Below are 16,538 nucleotides of genomic sequence, written 5' to 3'. Positions count from 1 at the left end.
AAGATATCGAGACCATCCTGGTCAACATGGTGAAACCCCGTCTCTACTAAAAATACAAAAAATTAGCTGGGCATGATGGCGTGTGCCTGTAATCCCAGCTACTCAGGAGGCTGAGGCAGGAGAATTGCCTGAACCCAGGAGGCGGAGGTTGCGGTGAGCCGAGATCGCGCCATTGCACTCCAGCCTGGGTAACGAGCGAAACTCCGTCTCAAAAAAAAAAAAAAAAATTAGCCAGACGTAGTGGCTCGCACCTGTAGTCCCACCTACTCAGGAGGCTGAGGTAGGGGAATCACTTGAACCCGGGTGGCGGGGGACGCCGTGAGCAGAGATTGTGCCACTGCACTACAGTGGGGTGACAGAGCAAGACTCTGTCGAAGGAAAAAAAAAGAATTTAAAATATAACTTGTAATGAATCACATTGTTAAAAAGCGCAGAAATTAAAGCTAAAGTAGTATAAAGTGCTATTAAGTGGCAACTTAATAGATTATCCCAATTCTTTTAAACTTAACAAGGTGGAAAAACTGTCTCAAAGTCAGTTGCAGACAATTAATAAAACACCTGTGACTTAATGATACACATTAAGGCCCGTGGTTTATAAAAGGTTTCTAGAAGCGGTTTAGGCAAAAAAAAGGAGGCCAGTGCCTCCATTCTGGGCCGTCATCCTGGGGAAGTGCACTCCAGATGGGCGTCAGGTTGGCCGAGGTGAACTTTCTGCCTCTATCAGGAAAGGAGTATACAACGGTCACAGTTCAAAGAAGTCCTCTGGGTAGAGGAACAGACGACGTCCTTTTCTGGAAGTCTGGCCAAGAAAGGACACGTCCCCATGCTTAATCTTGACCTCTCCAGTCCCAGGGCTGGGAGAGAAGGTCAGAAAGACAGACCACCCACCGTCCCACACAGGCTGCAGGGCAGCAGCAGGGAACTGACCTGGGTCCCAGGAGAGGCTCCGCACAGCAGATCTCCTGCAGGGCTACAGGGGAACTGGCAGGGAGGAGGTGGCTCCACACAGAGGGCTCCGGGGTGGGGCCTGAGAGCCTCTGGAGTAGGGTAGGGCAACCCTGAGGTATGGGAACACGGTGGCCCCGCAGGACATCAGGAGAGGCCCAGGGCTCATGGGCATGACTCTCTGGCACCTTTGGGCAGATGGAAGGTGTTTCAGTAAAATTTGGAAAACAATTATAGAACATCTCTTACCAAGTCAGAAAATAAAAGCGCAAAACAGATTTTGAGTATATTACTTAAAACGGAGCAGATCTGATAACAAAGAGATATGGATTTAGAACACAGACACCTGGCCAGGCACAATGGCTCAGGCCTGAATAATTCCAGCACTTTGGGAGGTTGAGGCGGGTGGATCTCCTGAGCTTAGGAGTTCGAGGCCAGCCTGGCCAACATCACAAAACCCTGTCTCTACTAAAAATACAAAAATTAGCCAGGTGTGGTGGTGGGTGCCTGTAATCCCAGCTACTCGGGGGGCTAAGGCAGGAGGATCACTTGGACCCAGCAGGTGGAGGCTGCAGTGAGCCAAGATGCGCCACAGCACTCCGGTGACAAAGTGAGACTCTGCCTCAAAAAAACAAAACAAAACAGCAATAACAAAAAACTACACACCTTGGAAGGCTCTGTGCTCTCTTGCTACATTAGAATATAAGAAGCTCTACTTTTTTCTCTTTTTTTTTTTGAGATGGAGTCTTACTCTTGTTGCTCAGGCTGGAGTGCAGTGGCACCATCTCGGCTCACTGCAATCTCCGCCTCCTAGGTTCAAGTGATTCTCCTGCCTCAGCCTCCTGACTAGCTGGGATTATAAGCACCCGCCACCACATCCAGCTAGTTTTCGTATTTTTAGTAGAAATGGGGTTTTACCATGTTTGCCAGGCCGGTCTTGAACTCCTGACCTCAAGTGATCCACCCGCCTTGGCCTCCCAAAGTGCAGGGATTAGAGGCGTGAGTCACCGCGCCCGGCCAGAAGCTCTGCTATTCTACTTGAAAGCACTCTGCTTCCACACCTCCTCATCCTGTCCTGGCTTCTGGCAGCGTGACCCTCCTGCAGACGAAGAAATGAGGAGGAAGTGCTTGGCCCAAAAATCACATAGCAAGAAGCTGCAAAGTGAGGATTTGAACCTCAGCCTGTTTTAACTTCCAAGTCTGTCTTCTAACCGCTACGCTACCACATCCTGCGGGTCCTCAAAACATGGAACAACTTCCAACTTCATTCAAGCTTCGCATATCACTCCTAGAACATCAGAAATTAAAAGGTAAAGACCTTTAAGCCCCACCGCCTTAATAGAGGTTTTCTTTTTTTTTTAAGACAGTCTCTCTCTGTTGCCCAGGCTGGATCTACACTCACTACAACCTCCACCGCCTGGGTTCAAGCGATCCTCCTGCCTCAGCCTCCCAAGTAATTACATGCGCACACCACTACACTGGCAAATTTTGTATTTTTAGCAGAGATGGGGTTTCACTATGTTGACCAGGCTGGTCTTGAACTCCTGACTTCCAGTGAGGTCACCTGACCTCAAGGTGGCTCACACCTGTAATCTCAGTTCCTCCCACAAAGTGCTAGGATTACAGGGGTGAGCCACTGCACCCTGTTGAGGTTTTCTTTATCTCTGTGCCCCCCAGCACCCAGCTTGTCGCTTGGTATGTGCGAAGCTTTACCTAAAGTCTCACTGAACGCTATGCTTGCATATGTTCTGCTGGAGCAAAGGGAACTTAAAGAAAGAAATCCCAGAATTACAAAATCTGGAAAGTGTTTTAATTACGAAAGCAAATGTACACAGGAGAAGGAAGTTAAAGGTCCTTCTGCACTTGACGCCGAGGCCCAGAGTCCCAGAAGTGCTGATGACTGAGGCCCAGGACCGGCCCTGGCTGGGCCGCCATCAGCTACCCTAACTTAAACACTCCTACAGCTGCCGCCTCCGCCCAGCAAGAGGACAAGAGCAGAGCCTCAGGAACTTCCCTCTGAAGAGCCCTCACTTCACTACTCCCAGGAACACAGCCAGAAAGGGGAAGGCAAACCTTCCCCCCATGCCCGTATAAAAGGTTTGCTTACTGTTAAAATATTAAACATCATACACATCATCAAGGATCTCAATGTTTGTTTTTCAGGTGAGCAACTGACTTGGTGCACAGTGAGTGCAGACTGCAGGCTGCTCATTTCTGAGAACTCTCTCGACAGCACAAACTCTTCTACAAATGCTCTTTCCGGTAACCGTCGTCAGCTCAAGAGCCATCGGCTGCGGTGGTTCAGGAGCACCGTGGCTCTTCAGGCAGCCACGGCTCAGCAATTTGGAGAAACCCAGACATCTGTGATTTGCAGGGATTTCTGTGTGCACCATGGGCTTGAATTTGCCACCTGGTCCTCCTGCCTAAATCCCATGAGTAGCCGGGATCACACGTGCACGTTACCATACCTGGCTACTTATTTTATTTTTCTGCAGAGATGGAGCCTTGTTCTGTTGCCCAGGCTGGTCGTGAACTCCCGGCCTGAAGCAATCTGCCAATCTTGGCCTCTCAAAGTGCTGAGACTATAGGTATGAGCCACTGCTCCCGGTCCTTATGTTCCCTTTCAAAAGAAGTTTTTATATCTGCCTATATGAGCAGAGGTCCATGGGAGTGGCAGGTCTTTTTTTTTTTGAGACGGAGTCTCACTCTGTCATCCAGGCTGGAGCGTAATGGTGCTACCTCGGCTTACTGCAACCGCCACCTCTTGGGTTCAAGCAGTTCTCCTGCCTCAGCCTCCTGAGTAGCTGAAATTACAGGTGCCTACCACCATGCCTGGCTAATTTTTTTTTACTATTAGTAGATGGGGCTTCACCATGTTGGTCAGGCTGGTCTTGAACTCCTGACCTCGTGATCCGCCCACCTCAGCCTCCCAGAGTGCTGGGATTACAGGTGTGAGCCACTGCGCCCGGCCGGGGTGGCAGGTCTTGAGACCCATGAACAGAAGGGACAGGCCTGGGTGAGGGGCCCAAGACCCATTATGCCATGTGTTCCTGAAGCCTATCCACATAGGCATGGAGAAATGCATTCGTGGGAAGAAGGGGGCCTTGATGAAGCCACAGATGGACGGCCCCAAGCTGTGCAAACAGAGCCACCAACCACTGCTCTGCTTGCTTCACCGCAGGTATACAGCACAGCGCCACCCTTGTGGGTGGTGCCGGTCACATTTGGTGCCTTTTCTTTAGGGGAGGACCCAACATCCCAATATCAACATCAGGAGTCCGCACCAGGCAGCCAGCATCAAAGGTCTGTGTGTACGTGCACTGAGGCAGGGAGGGCAGAGAATCAACGTAGGCTGGTAGAATCCATGGCCTTTTAGGTATACAAGATGAAAAAGCATGTATGTATTCAGCAAACATTTGCCAAGTTTTTGCCATCTGATGGGCACTTGTACGAGGTACTAATGATTTGGAAATGAAAATGATAATTTTTTTTCTTTGAGACCAATTTTCACTCTGTCACCCAGGCTGGAGTGCAGTGGCGCAATCTTGGCTCACTGCAACCTCCGCCTCCTGGGTTCAAGCAATTCTCCTGCCTCAGCCTCCTGGGTATCTGGGACTACAGGCGTGCACCACCATCCCTGGCTAATTTCTTGTATTTTTAGTAGAGACAGGGTTTCACCATGCTGGCCAGGCTGGTCTCGAACGCCTGACCTTGTGATCCACCTGCCTTGGCCTCCCAAACTGCTGAGATTATAGGCGTGAGCCACCGCACCCGGCCAGTGATAATGTTCTTAACCCAAGGAGTTCACGGTCCTCAAACACCGACGTGCACTGTGACTGCTACAATGGATGCTAAATAAAGTATGGCAAGATTCAGGAGAAGACAGGAATTCTGTGAGAGAGGCGGCAAGCAAGCAAGACGGGGAGCTGGCCCGGGAGGGTGATAGGAGGGAGGAGGGGACATGGGAGGCCGGTCTTGAATTACTCACTAGCTGGGACAGGAAGGACATTACAGGCTCCTGGAGACAGACTGTGTATGGGGAGCAGCGAGTCATTCTGAGTGGCAGTGCAGAGAATGAGTCAGAAAAGGCAGCAGACCCCGGGCCAATGTCACCAAGGTGCCGGATGCTGCACTAAGAAGGGAGCTCGGGGTGTGTGCCAAGGGGCAGTGAGGCTGGGTGAGGGTGACTGGTTTTCTTTAATGGTTTATCCAAGACGTGATCTTTTTTGGGGTGTACAGTAAATATCTGAAAATGTCTAGTTCAGTAATCTTTTATCCAGGACATGATCTTTTTTGGGGGTGTACAGTAAATATCTGAAAATGTCTAGTTCAGTACATCCTGTGGATGAAATGCCCAAACACCAGTAAATTTTTTTTTTTTTGAAATGAAGTCTCACTCTATCCCTCACTTTTGGAGAGCAGAGGTGTGATCCTGGCTTAATGCAACCTCCGCCTCCCAGGTTCAAGTAATTCTCCTGCTTCAGCCTCCTGAGTAGCTGGGATTCGAGGCACCCACCACCGCACCCAGCTAATTTTTTGTACTTTTAGTAGGGATGGGGTTTCGCCATGTTGGCCAGGCTGGTCTTAAACTCCTAACCTCAAGTGATCCACCTGCCTTGGCCTCCCAAAGGATCACAGGCATGAGCCACCGTGCCCAACCTAAATAGTATTTTTTCTTTTTCCTTTCTTTTTTCTTTTTGAGATGGAGTTGCATTCTTGTTGCCCAGGCTGGAGTGCAATGGCGTAATCTTGGCTCACTGCAACCTCTGCCTCCCAAGTTCAAGAGATTCTCCTGCCACAGCCTCCCAAGCGGCTGGGATTACAGACACCTGCCACCGTGGGCCTGGCTAATTTTTGTAGTTTTAGAAGATATGCGGTTTTACCATGTGGGACAGGCTGGTCTCAAACTCCTGACCTCAAGTGAGTCTGCCTGCCTTGACCTCCCAAAGTGCTGGGATTACAGGCGTAAGTGACCACAACCGGCCCTAAGTATTATTAATATAAAAAAGTAGCAGGCACATTTATAGAGTATGGTCCTGGCCGGGCACGGTGGCTCATGCCTGTAATCCCAGCACTTTGGGAAGCTGAGGTGGGTGGATCACAAGGTCAAGAGGTAGACACCACCCTGGCCAACATGGTGAAACCCCGTCTCTACTAAAAATACAAAAATTAGCCAGCCATGGTGGTGCGCGCCTGTAGTCCCAGCTACTCGGGAGGCTGAGGCAGGACAATCATTTGAACCCGGGAGGTAGAGGCTGCAGTGAGCTGAGATCATGCCACTGCACTCCAGCCTGGTGAGAACAAGACTCCATCCCCCCCACCCAAAATAAATAAATAATGTATATACGTATATATGTGTATGAGAGAGAGAGAGAGAGAGTGTGTGTGTGTGTGTGTGTGTGTGTGTGTGTGCTCCTCACCCCTTCCCAGTGGTCTCCAAGTGGGGTGGGCTAGAAAACCTGCAGCAGTGAAGAAGTCATGAGAAATTCTACTTCTAAGTATTTTTCTTTAAAAATGTGAAAAAAAGGCTTCACTTATTTTTTTTTTCCTATAGGGATGGGGTCTCAGTCACTCTGTTATCCAGGCTGGAATGCAGTGGTGTGATCCTCCTGCCTCAGCCTCCTAAGTAGCTGGGTCTACAGGCATGCACCACCGCACCTGGCATTTTTTGTAGAGACGGGTCTCACTATATATTGCCCAGGCTGGTCTCAAACTCCTGGGCTCAAATGATCCTCCTGCCTCTGCCTTCCGAAGTGCTGGGACTACAGGCATGCACCACTACACCTGGCTTTTTTTGCAGAGACGGGTCTCATTATGTTGCCCAGGCTGGTCTCAAACTCCTGGGCTCAAATGATCCTCCTGCCTCAGCCTCCTAAGTAGCTGGGTCTACAGGCATGTACCACTGCACCTGGCTTTTTTTGCAGAGACGGGTCTCATTATGTTGCCCAGGCTGGTCTCAAACTCCTGGGCTCAAATGATCCTCCTGCCTCAGCCTCCTAAGTAGCTGGGTCTACAGGCATGCACCACTACACCTGGCTTTTTTTGCAGAGACGGGTCTCATTATGTTGCCCAGGCTGGTCTCAAACTCCTGGGCTCAAATGATCCTCCTGCCTCAGCCTCCTAAGTAGCTGGGTCTACAGGCATGTACCACTGCACCTGGCTTTTTTTGCAGAGACGGGTCTCACTATGTTGCCCAGGCTGGTCTCAAACTCCTGGGCTCAAATGATCCTCCTGCCTCAGCCTCCTAAGTAGCTGGGTCTACAGGCATGTACCACTGCACCTGGCTTTTTTTGCAGAGACGGGTCTCACTATGTTGCCCAGGCTGGTCTCAAACTCCTGGGCTCAAATGATCCTCCTGCCTCTGCCTTCCGAAGTGCTGGGACTACTGGCATGAGTCACTGCACCCTGCCAGCCTTACTGATATTAAATAGACTCTGGTGATCACGCTGGCTCGGATGTCAGCAGTCGTGACGTCCTGACTTAGGAGGTGGTGCCCTGTGATGTGGGGGTGCAAGCGGGCCCTCAGCACACGTGTACTTTAAGCACCTTAGGTGTGTTGGGGTTTATGAGTTTCAGGGCATTCCTGTTGTGCTCAGTTCAAACAAACAAACAAACAAAAACAAACCCAAGACCCTTAAATAGCCAAAGCTTTACAATACTTTGCAGTGATTCGGGAAATGACCATAAGTATCTTTTGTGTGGGCCAGGTGCAGTGGCTCACACCTGTGATCCCAGCACTTGGGGAGGCTGAGGTGGGTGGATGGCCTGAGATCGGGAATTCAAGACCAGCCTAACCCGGTGACACCCTGTCTCTACTAAAAATACGAAAATTAGCCAGGCGTAGTGGCAGGCGCCTATAAGCCCAGCTACGTGGGAGGCTGAGGTGGAGGTTGCAGTGAGCCGAGATGGCGACACTGTACTCCAGCCTGGGCAACAGAGCGAGACTTCGCCTCAAAAAAAAAAAAACCTTTTGTGTGATTTGGAGGCTTACAGGTCATTTCATGACTCAGTACTTCGAAGAGTCAGAGGATTTAAGGAGAAGGCACTGATTTTCTTTGGCGAAAAGTTCCAAATCTGGAGACCTTTTTGGTTTTCAGTGACAAACGACGGCAGCAGCGTGTCATCTGCCTTTCCTTTAAACAGACACGACGCAATCTCTTCCTTCAAAGAAACGGGGGCAGTCCACGAGGGTTACGGCTTTTCAAAACTAATCTGTACCAAGAAGAGAGCATTTATGAAAACAGATGTTTGAATGTGCTTCCACAATTACGTGCCTGCGCTGCCGGCGATGCTACAAACATCTACACGGACACTAGACCTGCACACCGGAACATCTTCAACTCCAGAATCGCCACCTGCCCTGACGGCCGCTGAACACATCCCAGCCCAATTCATCAAGGGCCCTCAGATGATAGGTGAGTAAAACTGAGAATCAAATACCCTGCCTGGTCACCGCAGGGTTTGTGCCTTTCTCTGTGCTGTGTTTCTATGTAAATGCCGTTAATAACCAGGGACTGAAATAAACAGAACTTTTTTTTTTTTTTTTTTTGGACACAGAGTTTTGCTCTTGTTGCCCAGGCTGGAGTGCAATGGTACAATTTTGGCTCACTGCAACCTCTGCCTCCTGGGTTCAAGTGATTCTCCTGCCTCAGCCTCCCAAGTAGCTGGAATTACAGGCACCCACCATCACGCCCAGCTCCTTTTTCATTTTTTATTTTTAGTAGAGATGGGGTTTTACCATATTGGCCAGGCTGGTCTCGAACTCCTGACATCAAGTGATCCACCTGCCTCGGCCTCCCAAAGAGCTAGGATTACAGGTGTGAGGCACCTCACCTGACCAATAAACAGAATTTAGCATTGATCTTAAATGCTCGGACTTAGGATTCAACAAGAGTTTATAAATGGGATGTGGACACATGTCTTTCATCTTTAAAAAGCATGTTTACACAATAGTTTCTGTAGCATTCATACACTGGAAAAATTTAACCATGCTTATTTCATCTCTCATCCTTCTTTTTCCCCCCCTCTCTCTCTTTTAGAGACAAGGTCTTGCTCTGTTTCCCAGGCTGGAGTGCAGGGGCATGATCACAGCTCACTGCACTCTTGAATTCCCAAGCTCAAATGATCCTCCCTTCTCAGCCTCCAGAGTAGCTGGGACTTCAGATGTGCGCCACGGTAACTGGCTAATTTTTTTTGGATTTTTAGTAGAGATAGAGACAGGGTCTCGCTATGTTTTCCAGACTGATCTCAAACTCTTGGCCTTAAGGAATCCTCCCATCTCAGCCTCCCAAAGTGCTGGGATTGCAGGTGTCAGCCACCATGCTTGGCCTTTGTCCCTTTAAAACATCTATATTTGTGTATATTTCCATGTCCATAATATATCAGGACAGAAATTGTAATTGATAATAAATGATATATATGCACATTCACATTCATTCTTTAGCACATGAAAAATGTCTGAGGGTTTTTTTTTTTGAGGCAGGGTCTCACTCTGTTTCCTAGGCTGGAGTACAGTGGTGTAATCATGCCACAGTATAGCCTCACAGCCTCCATCTCCTGGCTCAAGTGATCCTCCCACCTCAGTCTCCCAAATAGCTGGGACTATGGGCGTGCACCACCATGCCCAGCTAATGTTTTAATTTTTTGTAGAGATGGGGTCTTGCCATGTTGCCCAGACTGGTCTTGAACTTGTGGTCTCAACAGATTCTCCCGCCTTGGCCCCCTAAAGTGTTGAGATTACAGATGTGAATCACTGCACTGGCCAAGCCCACCTGTAAACCCAGTGGCCCTTGTGCGGACAAGGTAGGAACAAATGCACAAGCCACAGTCATTGGTTGAGAGCTGGGAAGGCTGAGTTAGAGGCTGCGGCGCCGGTGGAGACGTAGCTTGCTGGCATTCATGCTCAGCACCACAGGCTCTGCCTGGACTTGGAGGCGGCTGCCTTCCTGGGATCACAGGCTCTGCGTTTACACTGAAGCTCTGGCAGAGGCTCGTAGGGTGTTTTTTTCATTTTTTTTTTTTTTTTGAGGCGGAGTTTCGCTCTTGTTACCCAGGCTGGAGTGCGATGGTGTGATCTCTGCTCACCGCAACCTCTGCCTCCTGGGTTCAGGCGATTCTCCCGCCTCAGCCTCCTGAGTAGCTGGGATTACGGGCATGCGCCACCGTGCCCAGCTAATTTTTTGTATTTTTAGTAGAGACGGGGTTTCACCATGTTGACCAGGATGGTCTCGATCTCTCGATCTCTTGACCTCGTGATCCACCCGCCTCGGCCTCCCAAAGTGCTGGGATTATAAGCGTGAGCCACCACACCCAGCCTCGTAGGGTGTATTTTTAAGCCAGAGATGTGGTTCCAAAGGGAGCTATCAGGAGAGACTTCCACAAAATCTATGCTGCTGCCTGCTTTCCTGACCCTTGCTGTGGCTTCAGCCTCATTCTCTGACCAGCTAGCTGTTCTGCCTCCCTAGGTGCAGGAAACGAGGTAATGAGGCAATGAAAAGTCCCCAGAGAGGGGTAACCATGGATGCTGTGTAACAGGCAAGGTAGCAAGGACCAGGCTCCCGCAAAGGCACCTGCCTGCCTGTTGACTCCAAATCTCTCCAACACCACAAACACTATGAGTCATTCGGGGAATGGGGTCTGCAAAACTCTCCCAGGACAGGGTCTGACATGCCTCACTCTTCCCCACAAGATGTGGGCCTGCAGTGTTTTGTTTGCCTAGATTATCACCCGACATACCTTTCTCTACCTGCCAAAACCTCCCCATCACTTCCCAGCCCACTTCTAGCGCCGTGTCCTCTGTGAAGCCTGTTTCAGGGGCTCTTTGCCTGGTCTGTCTGCACAGTGGAATTTTCTGGGGCACTTTAAGACAGAAACTGATGTCTCAGGCCCATCCCTGGAGAGTCTGGGCTGTTCGGAGCCCAGGCTGGCTTCAGTGACTCTAACAGGAAGCCTGGGTGAACACCTTCTGCTCTTGTTGAAGCCACCCCTCCTCCACCTCTGGTCACCTGCTGCACCTTTTCCGGACGTGTCCATATGGTACTCATCTTGTTATTTCTCAGTTACTTGTGAAAAAAGCAACTCTTTAGCTCTACCCCTAATATCACCCAAGACCAAGGACCGTGTCCAATTCATCTTTTTTTTGAGATGGAGTCTTCCTCTGTTGCCCAGGCTACACTGCAGTGGTGCCATCTCAGCTCACAGTAACCTCCTCTTCCCCGGTTCAAGTGATTCTGCTGCCTCAGCCTCCTGAGTAGCTGGGATTACAGGCGTGTGCCACCATACCTGGCTAATTTTTTTTTTTTTTTTTGAGACAGAGTCTCACTGTCGCCCAGCCTGGAGTACAGTGGCACAATCTAGGCTCACTGCAACCTCCGCCTCCCAGGTTCAAGCGATTCTCCTGCCTCAGCCTCGCAAATAGCTGGCACTACAGGCGCAGGCCACCATGTCCGGCTAATATTTTTTTTTTTTTTGTATTTTTAATGGAGACGGTTTCACCATGTTGGCCAGACTGGTCTTGAACTCCTAACCTCAAGTGATCCACCCACCTCGGCCTCCCAAAGTGCTGGGATTACAGGCTTGAGCCACCGTGCCCGCCCTGGCTAATTTTTTATTTTTTTGATAGAGACGGGGTTTTGCCATGTTGGCCAGGCTGGTCTCCAACTCCTGACCTCAAATGATCCACCAGCCTCTGCCTTCCAAAGTGCTGGAATTACGGGCGTGAGCCACCGCGCGTGGCCTCCAATTCATCTTTCAACTGTGCACAGGGCGTTTCCCATCAGGGCCGTTTCCAGAGTTGCAGAATGCTTTCCCTCAACGGACCTCACAGTCTCTGGAAGCACGGCTGGGGAATGAATGGCAAACTAGGAGTCTTACCTAGGCCTTCCTTCCCAGTTGAGGCTACGTCAAAATGGGTTCCCACGAGACTGCCTGGCTCATGCAGATGAAAGGCTGGTATCTTTTTAGAAACAACCTGCACTACCCTCTCCTGTTGCAAAAGGCTGTCTGGTCAGAAAGGTGGTAGGTCACCTTAGGAAGGAAAAGACGTTGTCCAGTTTGTCAGATGGAGTTAGCCAAGGTTCAAGTTAAAAGAAAAATTCTCTAAGAAGTTAAAAATAAAAGTGCAGGGAGATTCCCACGACATCCATTTTTATCTATATTCCCTTTCTCTTACATTTCCCATGAGGCAAACTTTCTAAAACAGTCTTAGTCTTTTCAAGTTTACAAAAGGCAGCACCTAGACTACCTGAATAAAAACGACAGGGGTGCCCGGAAGAAGAGCGCACCTCTCCCACGTGCACCCTGCCTGGGCTCCATGCCGTCTCGGGGTCTCGGCTACTCACTCAGCGAGGATTTCTGCAGTGCCAGGAACACAAACCCCAACAAGATCCAATCCAGGCCTTCCCGGAGTGCACAGTCCAGAAAGCAACCCGGCGAACAAGCGGCAATTACCCCCTAAGGAGATGGCTTCATCCGCCCGACAGACACCACAGACACCAGGCGCCTGCCCCACGCCCTTGACAGCGAGGCTGTCCGGGTCCTACTGAGGCGTGGAGCCGGCTTGGGACAGAGCACAAGACACATGGGACACGATGCACACACGCGTCCTGACGGTGGGCGCCGAGAATGCGGCCCCGGCTGCTGCCGCAGGCCCCTCCGCCGGCACCAGCGGCTCCCCTTTCCCGCCCCCAAAAAGGGGAGAGCGCAGCAAACGCGCGCCGCAGACAGTGGGCCCTGGATTCGGATTCGGTAACTCCTGGGAACAAGGCGGTGGGAGCAGGCGAAATCCCCCCCGGGGGGCTTTGCCACCGCGCGCCAGGCGTCCCCGCGGCCGAGAAGCGGCGCCATCTCCGCAGGTGCGCGGTGGAGGCCTGCGCCCCTCAGGCCCGGCGCTGCCCGGCGCTACACATCCAGCTCCTGGGCGCGCAGAGGACGCGGCCCGTGGCGAGTCCGGGTAGGGCTGAGCTTCCCCGCGCGGCGCCGGCTCGGGCACTGCCCGCAGTGCGGGACACGCCCAGGACTCCAGTGGGAACCGGCGCTGCGGGAGCCGCACCTGCACCGAGCGCTGCGAGCCGAGGCCGCGTCGGGAGGGGCGGGCGCGGCTGGCGGGATTGCCGGGCCGCGGGAGGGGTAAGCAGGCCAGGCGGGAGCTGGGAGCCGCCCGAGGCCGGAGCCAGCCGGCGGTGGTGGGAAGAGCGGACCCATGTGGGGAACGAGCGCGCGAGCGGCGGGTCCCGGCGGCACTCACCGAGCCTGGGCGCCGGGGCGGCGGCGGCCGGTGCGCGGCCCTCTCGCGGGGTCCCCTCCCTTGGCCACCCGGGCTCCGCTCCAGCCTCGCAGGGGCGGCGGCACTGACAGCTGCGTGGCCGCCCTGGAGGGGAGGGGGCGCCTGCGACCCAGGACTGGCGGACGCACCCGCCGCTACGGCTCCTGCAGGGGGCGCGGCGGCTCGCGCGTGCGCACTCGGTCGCCCCTGCAGGTGCCCAGTCCACCCCGGGCCGCCTCGGCCGCTCCGGCCAGCCCAACCCCGCGCCTGCGCAGTGCCTTGTGCATGTCGTCCTTGCCCGGCAGAGGGCGCGCCGACTTGCGCGTGCGTAGTCGGCCACCTTGCGGGTACGCGGCCCGCACCTGGCCACTTGGCAGTCCGCGCCTGCGCACTGCCCTGCGCCAGCGCCTATGTCCGGCAGGGGGCGCGCGGCGGCGGTACCGAGCGAGCGGGGCGGCGGCCTCTCCGGGGAACGACTGCGCTCGTGCGTTTCCGAAGAGTGAGAAGCTTCACACCGGGAAATTGGACTCTGGCGGTTCTTCCATTTCCCGTTACGCACTGTCTTACCGTGGGCTCTCGTCACTCGTGGCACCGAGGGAAGCGCTTCTTCGCCTCTGGCCAGGCGCTGGGGCGCGACAGAAGGCGAGGCGGTGGTGAGGAACCTTCTGGAATTCAGCCGTCGGGACCAGCGTCCAGTTTACAGGAGAAGGCGGCGTGTCCCGGATGAGCGGAGTCGCCCTCGGTTAAGGGGCGAGGGGGGCCTCGCGGGTCCTTAGCCGGGTAGGAGTCTCCTCAGGCTGGAGGGTATCGGACCTTGTCACGGTCACCTGGAGGGAAGGTCCGGGGAGGGTCGGGGTCACCTGGGGGGAGGGTTCTGGGGAGGGTCGGGGTCACCTGGGGGGAGGGTTCTGCGGAGGGTCGGGGTCACCTGGGAGGAGGGTCCCAGGAAGAGTGAGGTCACCTGGGGGGGCAGGTCCCGGGAGGGTGGGGGTCACCTGTGGGGAGGATCTGGGGAAGGTCGGGGTCACCTGGGGGGAGGGTCCCAGGAGGGTCGGGGTCACCTGAGGGGAGCCGGCGGAACGTGGTCACCTGGAGGAGGCTCATGCTAAATCATTTGTTCAGTGGAGTCACAGAGGCCTACCTTCAGCTGTTGAAAATGAAATCCAAAAATTCTCCATTAATGCAAGAAAAGCAGAAAAAGGGGGCCGATATTCAACATCCTTAAAGAACAGAACCTTCAGCCCAGAATTTCATATCCAGCCAAACTAAGCTTCACAACTGAAGGAAAAATAAAATCTTTTATGAACAAGCAAGTACTCAGAGATTTTATTACCACCAGGCCTGCTTTACAAGAGCGTCTGAAAGAAGCATTACACACAGAAAGAAACAACCAGTATTAGCCTTTCTAAAAATACACCAAAAAGTAAAGAGCACCAACATAAAGAAGAATTTACACCAACGAATGGATAAAACAGCCAGTCAACATCAAATGGCAGTAACCCTAAATTTAAATCGACTAAATCCCCCAATCAAAAGACACAGCCAAAACCCAACGGCATGTTACATCCAGACCTGTTTCACATGCAAGGATACACAAAGACTCAAAACAAAGGGATGGAGAAAGATTTACCAACCAAATGGAGAGCAAAAATAAATAATAAATAAATAAAAAGCAGGAGTTGCAATTCTCGTAGCAGATAAAATAGATTTTAAAGGAACAAAGATACAGTGGTAAAAGGATCAATGCAACAACAAGAGCTAACGATCCTAACACCCAGATACATAGAGACTTAGACTCAATGAGACAGAAAATTAATAAGGATATCAAGGACTCGAACTCAGATCCGGAACAAGTAAACTTAATAAATATTTATAGAGCTCTCCACTTCAAATACACAAAATATACATTCTTGTCAATACCACATCACATGTACTCATAGGTTTAAATGAAACATTGATTGGCCATTATTAATACCCATTTTTTTAAGAATAAAGTAATATTTCCACTCACTCTCCCTCTTTCTCTTCCTCTCCTTTACTCATTTTTTTTCTTCTTTCCTTCACTCAAAAAAAAAAAAAAAAAAATCAACTTGTAAACCTCTAGATCCAGGTTGGCAATGTCTCTCTCATTGCTTGAGTTCCTTCCTTCCCTTCCCTCCCTCCCCCCCCTTCCTCCCTTCCTTCATCCCTCCCTTCCTCAAAAAAAAAAAAAAAAAGAGAAAAGATGCGAGAGTAGGGAGGGAGAGCTTACCAAATGCCTTTCAACAGCTCTCTGCTCCCAAATGTAAGTACAGCTGACCCTTAAACAACATGATTTAAACTGCTCAGGTCCACTTATATGTTTCTTTGTTTCAACCAAACGCAGATTTAAAATATCCACTTATATGTTTCTTTGTTTCAACAAAACGCAGATTAAAAATTCAGTTGGTGGGTTCCCAGGGCTTCAGGGGACTGCCTCCAGGACCACGTTTGACTCCACATGGATTTTGGTACGTGCAGAGGTCCTGTGCAGTCGCCGTAGATGCTGAGGGATGGCTGCAGATGGACTGGGGAAGAAGTGACGACTGAACACCGTCCAGCTGTAGTATCTGGACTCCAGACCCCAAACCCAGCCCCAATGCCATTAGACAGGACACACATAATCTAAAGCACATACTGTAATGTGGTGCTATCTCTGGATGTCCTGTAGGATTTTTGTTTTCTTCTTTTTTTTACTCAATGTATGAGTTATTTGCATAATAGGAAAATCAATGGTATTTAAAATACTGGAGACATTTAACTTGGAAAACAGGCTACTCTGTCTGGGATTCCCTCCTCACATCAACACCTCCTGCAAAAGAGGCAAGGTGCCTTTCTCAGGGGCTCAGCTGCGTTGTGCTGAGCAGGGTCTGGCTGCGGAAGCAGAGAGGAGTGCCTTCCATGCTGCCACGCTGCATCTGGGAGCTCCCGGCCCTCTGGTTCAGGTTCTCTACACCAGGTTCCAGGGATCAGGAAGAAGATCCCCATGGAGATTGCTCCTGCTCAGCTTCCTCAGCAGCTCCAGGGAGTTACATGCTAAAAGAAGGGGGTCCGTTTTTAGATTTCCACTTGGATTCCTACTGCTGAGCTTTTAAGAGAAGTTATGTATATGTGCAGCCTGTCGTAAGTTCTTTAGAAATGTCATTCTTGTGTTCAGGTGACACTGTGAGTCAACCTTGACTTTTCCACAGGTGTGTCACAGAGGAGGGACTAAACACATAGCAGTCAACTGTCTGACCATGAACGTGTACAGAGGGCAGATCACTGCTTCTGGGACACAGTGGAGCAGGAAAAACCACCACCTGCTTCATGC

The 16,538-nt window shown here is 51.4% G+C and overlaps 2 protein-coding genes across 4 annotated transcripts in view; one reads left to right on the top strand and one right to left on the bottom strand.

Annotated features, from left to right (window-relative positions):
* ABCA3 (ATP binding cassette subfamily A member 3) overlaps positions 1-13,400 on the bottom strand; it is a 67,826-nt gene extending 54,426 nt beyond the window's left edge. The window contains exons 1-3 of one of the 3 annotated variants that reach the window (XM_054242425.2): positions 13,190-13,400; positions 1,864-2,044; positions 928-1,133 (exon numbers count right to left, since the gene is read on the bottom strand). The gene's annotated coding sequence lies outside the window, so the exon portion shown is untranslated. Of the gene's footprint in view, positions 1-927; positions 1,134-1,863; positions 2,045-12,994 lie in introns of all 3 variants that reach the window. The other 2 variants (XM_035266530.3, XM_035266529.3) reach the window with 2 other exon arrangements.
* Positions 12,534-15,215, top strand: LOC118146164 (uncharacterized). Its single transcript, XM_054242443.2, has 3 exons — positions 12,534-12,690; positions 12,907-13,987; positions 14,330-15,215. The coding sequence occupies exons 1-2, from the start codon at positions 12,534-12,536 to the stop codon at positions 13,932-13,934; spliced, it is 1,185 nt and encodes a 394-aa protein (XP_054098418.2). The 3' UTR covers positions 13,935-13,987; positions 14,330-15,215.
* Positions 15,216-16,538: the final 1,323 nt, after the last annotated feature.

Source organism: Callithrix jacchus, chromosome 12 (genome assembly GCF_049354715.1).
Source record: "Callithrix jacchus isolate 240 chromosome 12, calJac240_pri, whole genome shotgun sequence".
NCBI classification, from domain to species: domain Eukaryota; kingdom Metazoa; phylum Chordata; class Mammalia; order Primates; family Cebidae; genus Callithrix; species Callithrix jacchus.
This window is presented reverse-complemented; position numbering and strand designations above follow the sequence as displayed.

Coding starts and splice junctions, on each gene's coding strand:
- LOC118146164 (XM_054242443.2), top strand. CDS start 12,534: ATGCACACACGCGTCCTGACGGTGGGCGCCGAGAATGCGGCCCCGGCT. Junction 12,691..12,906: donor GGGCCCTGGATTCGGATTCG/GTAACTCCTGGG, acceptor GGTAGGGCTGAG/CTTCCCCGCGCGGCGCCGGC.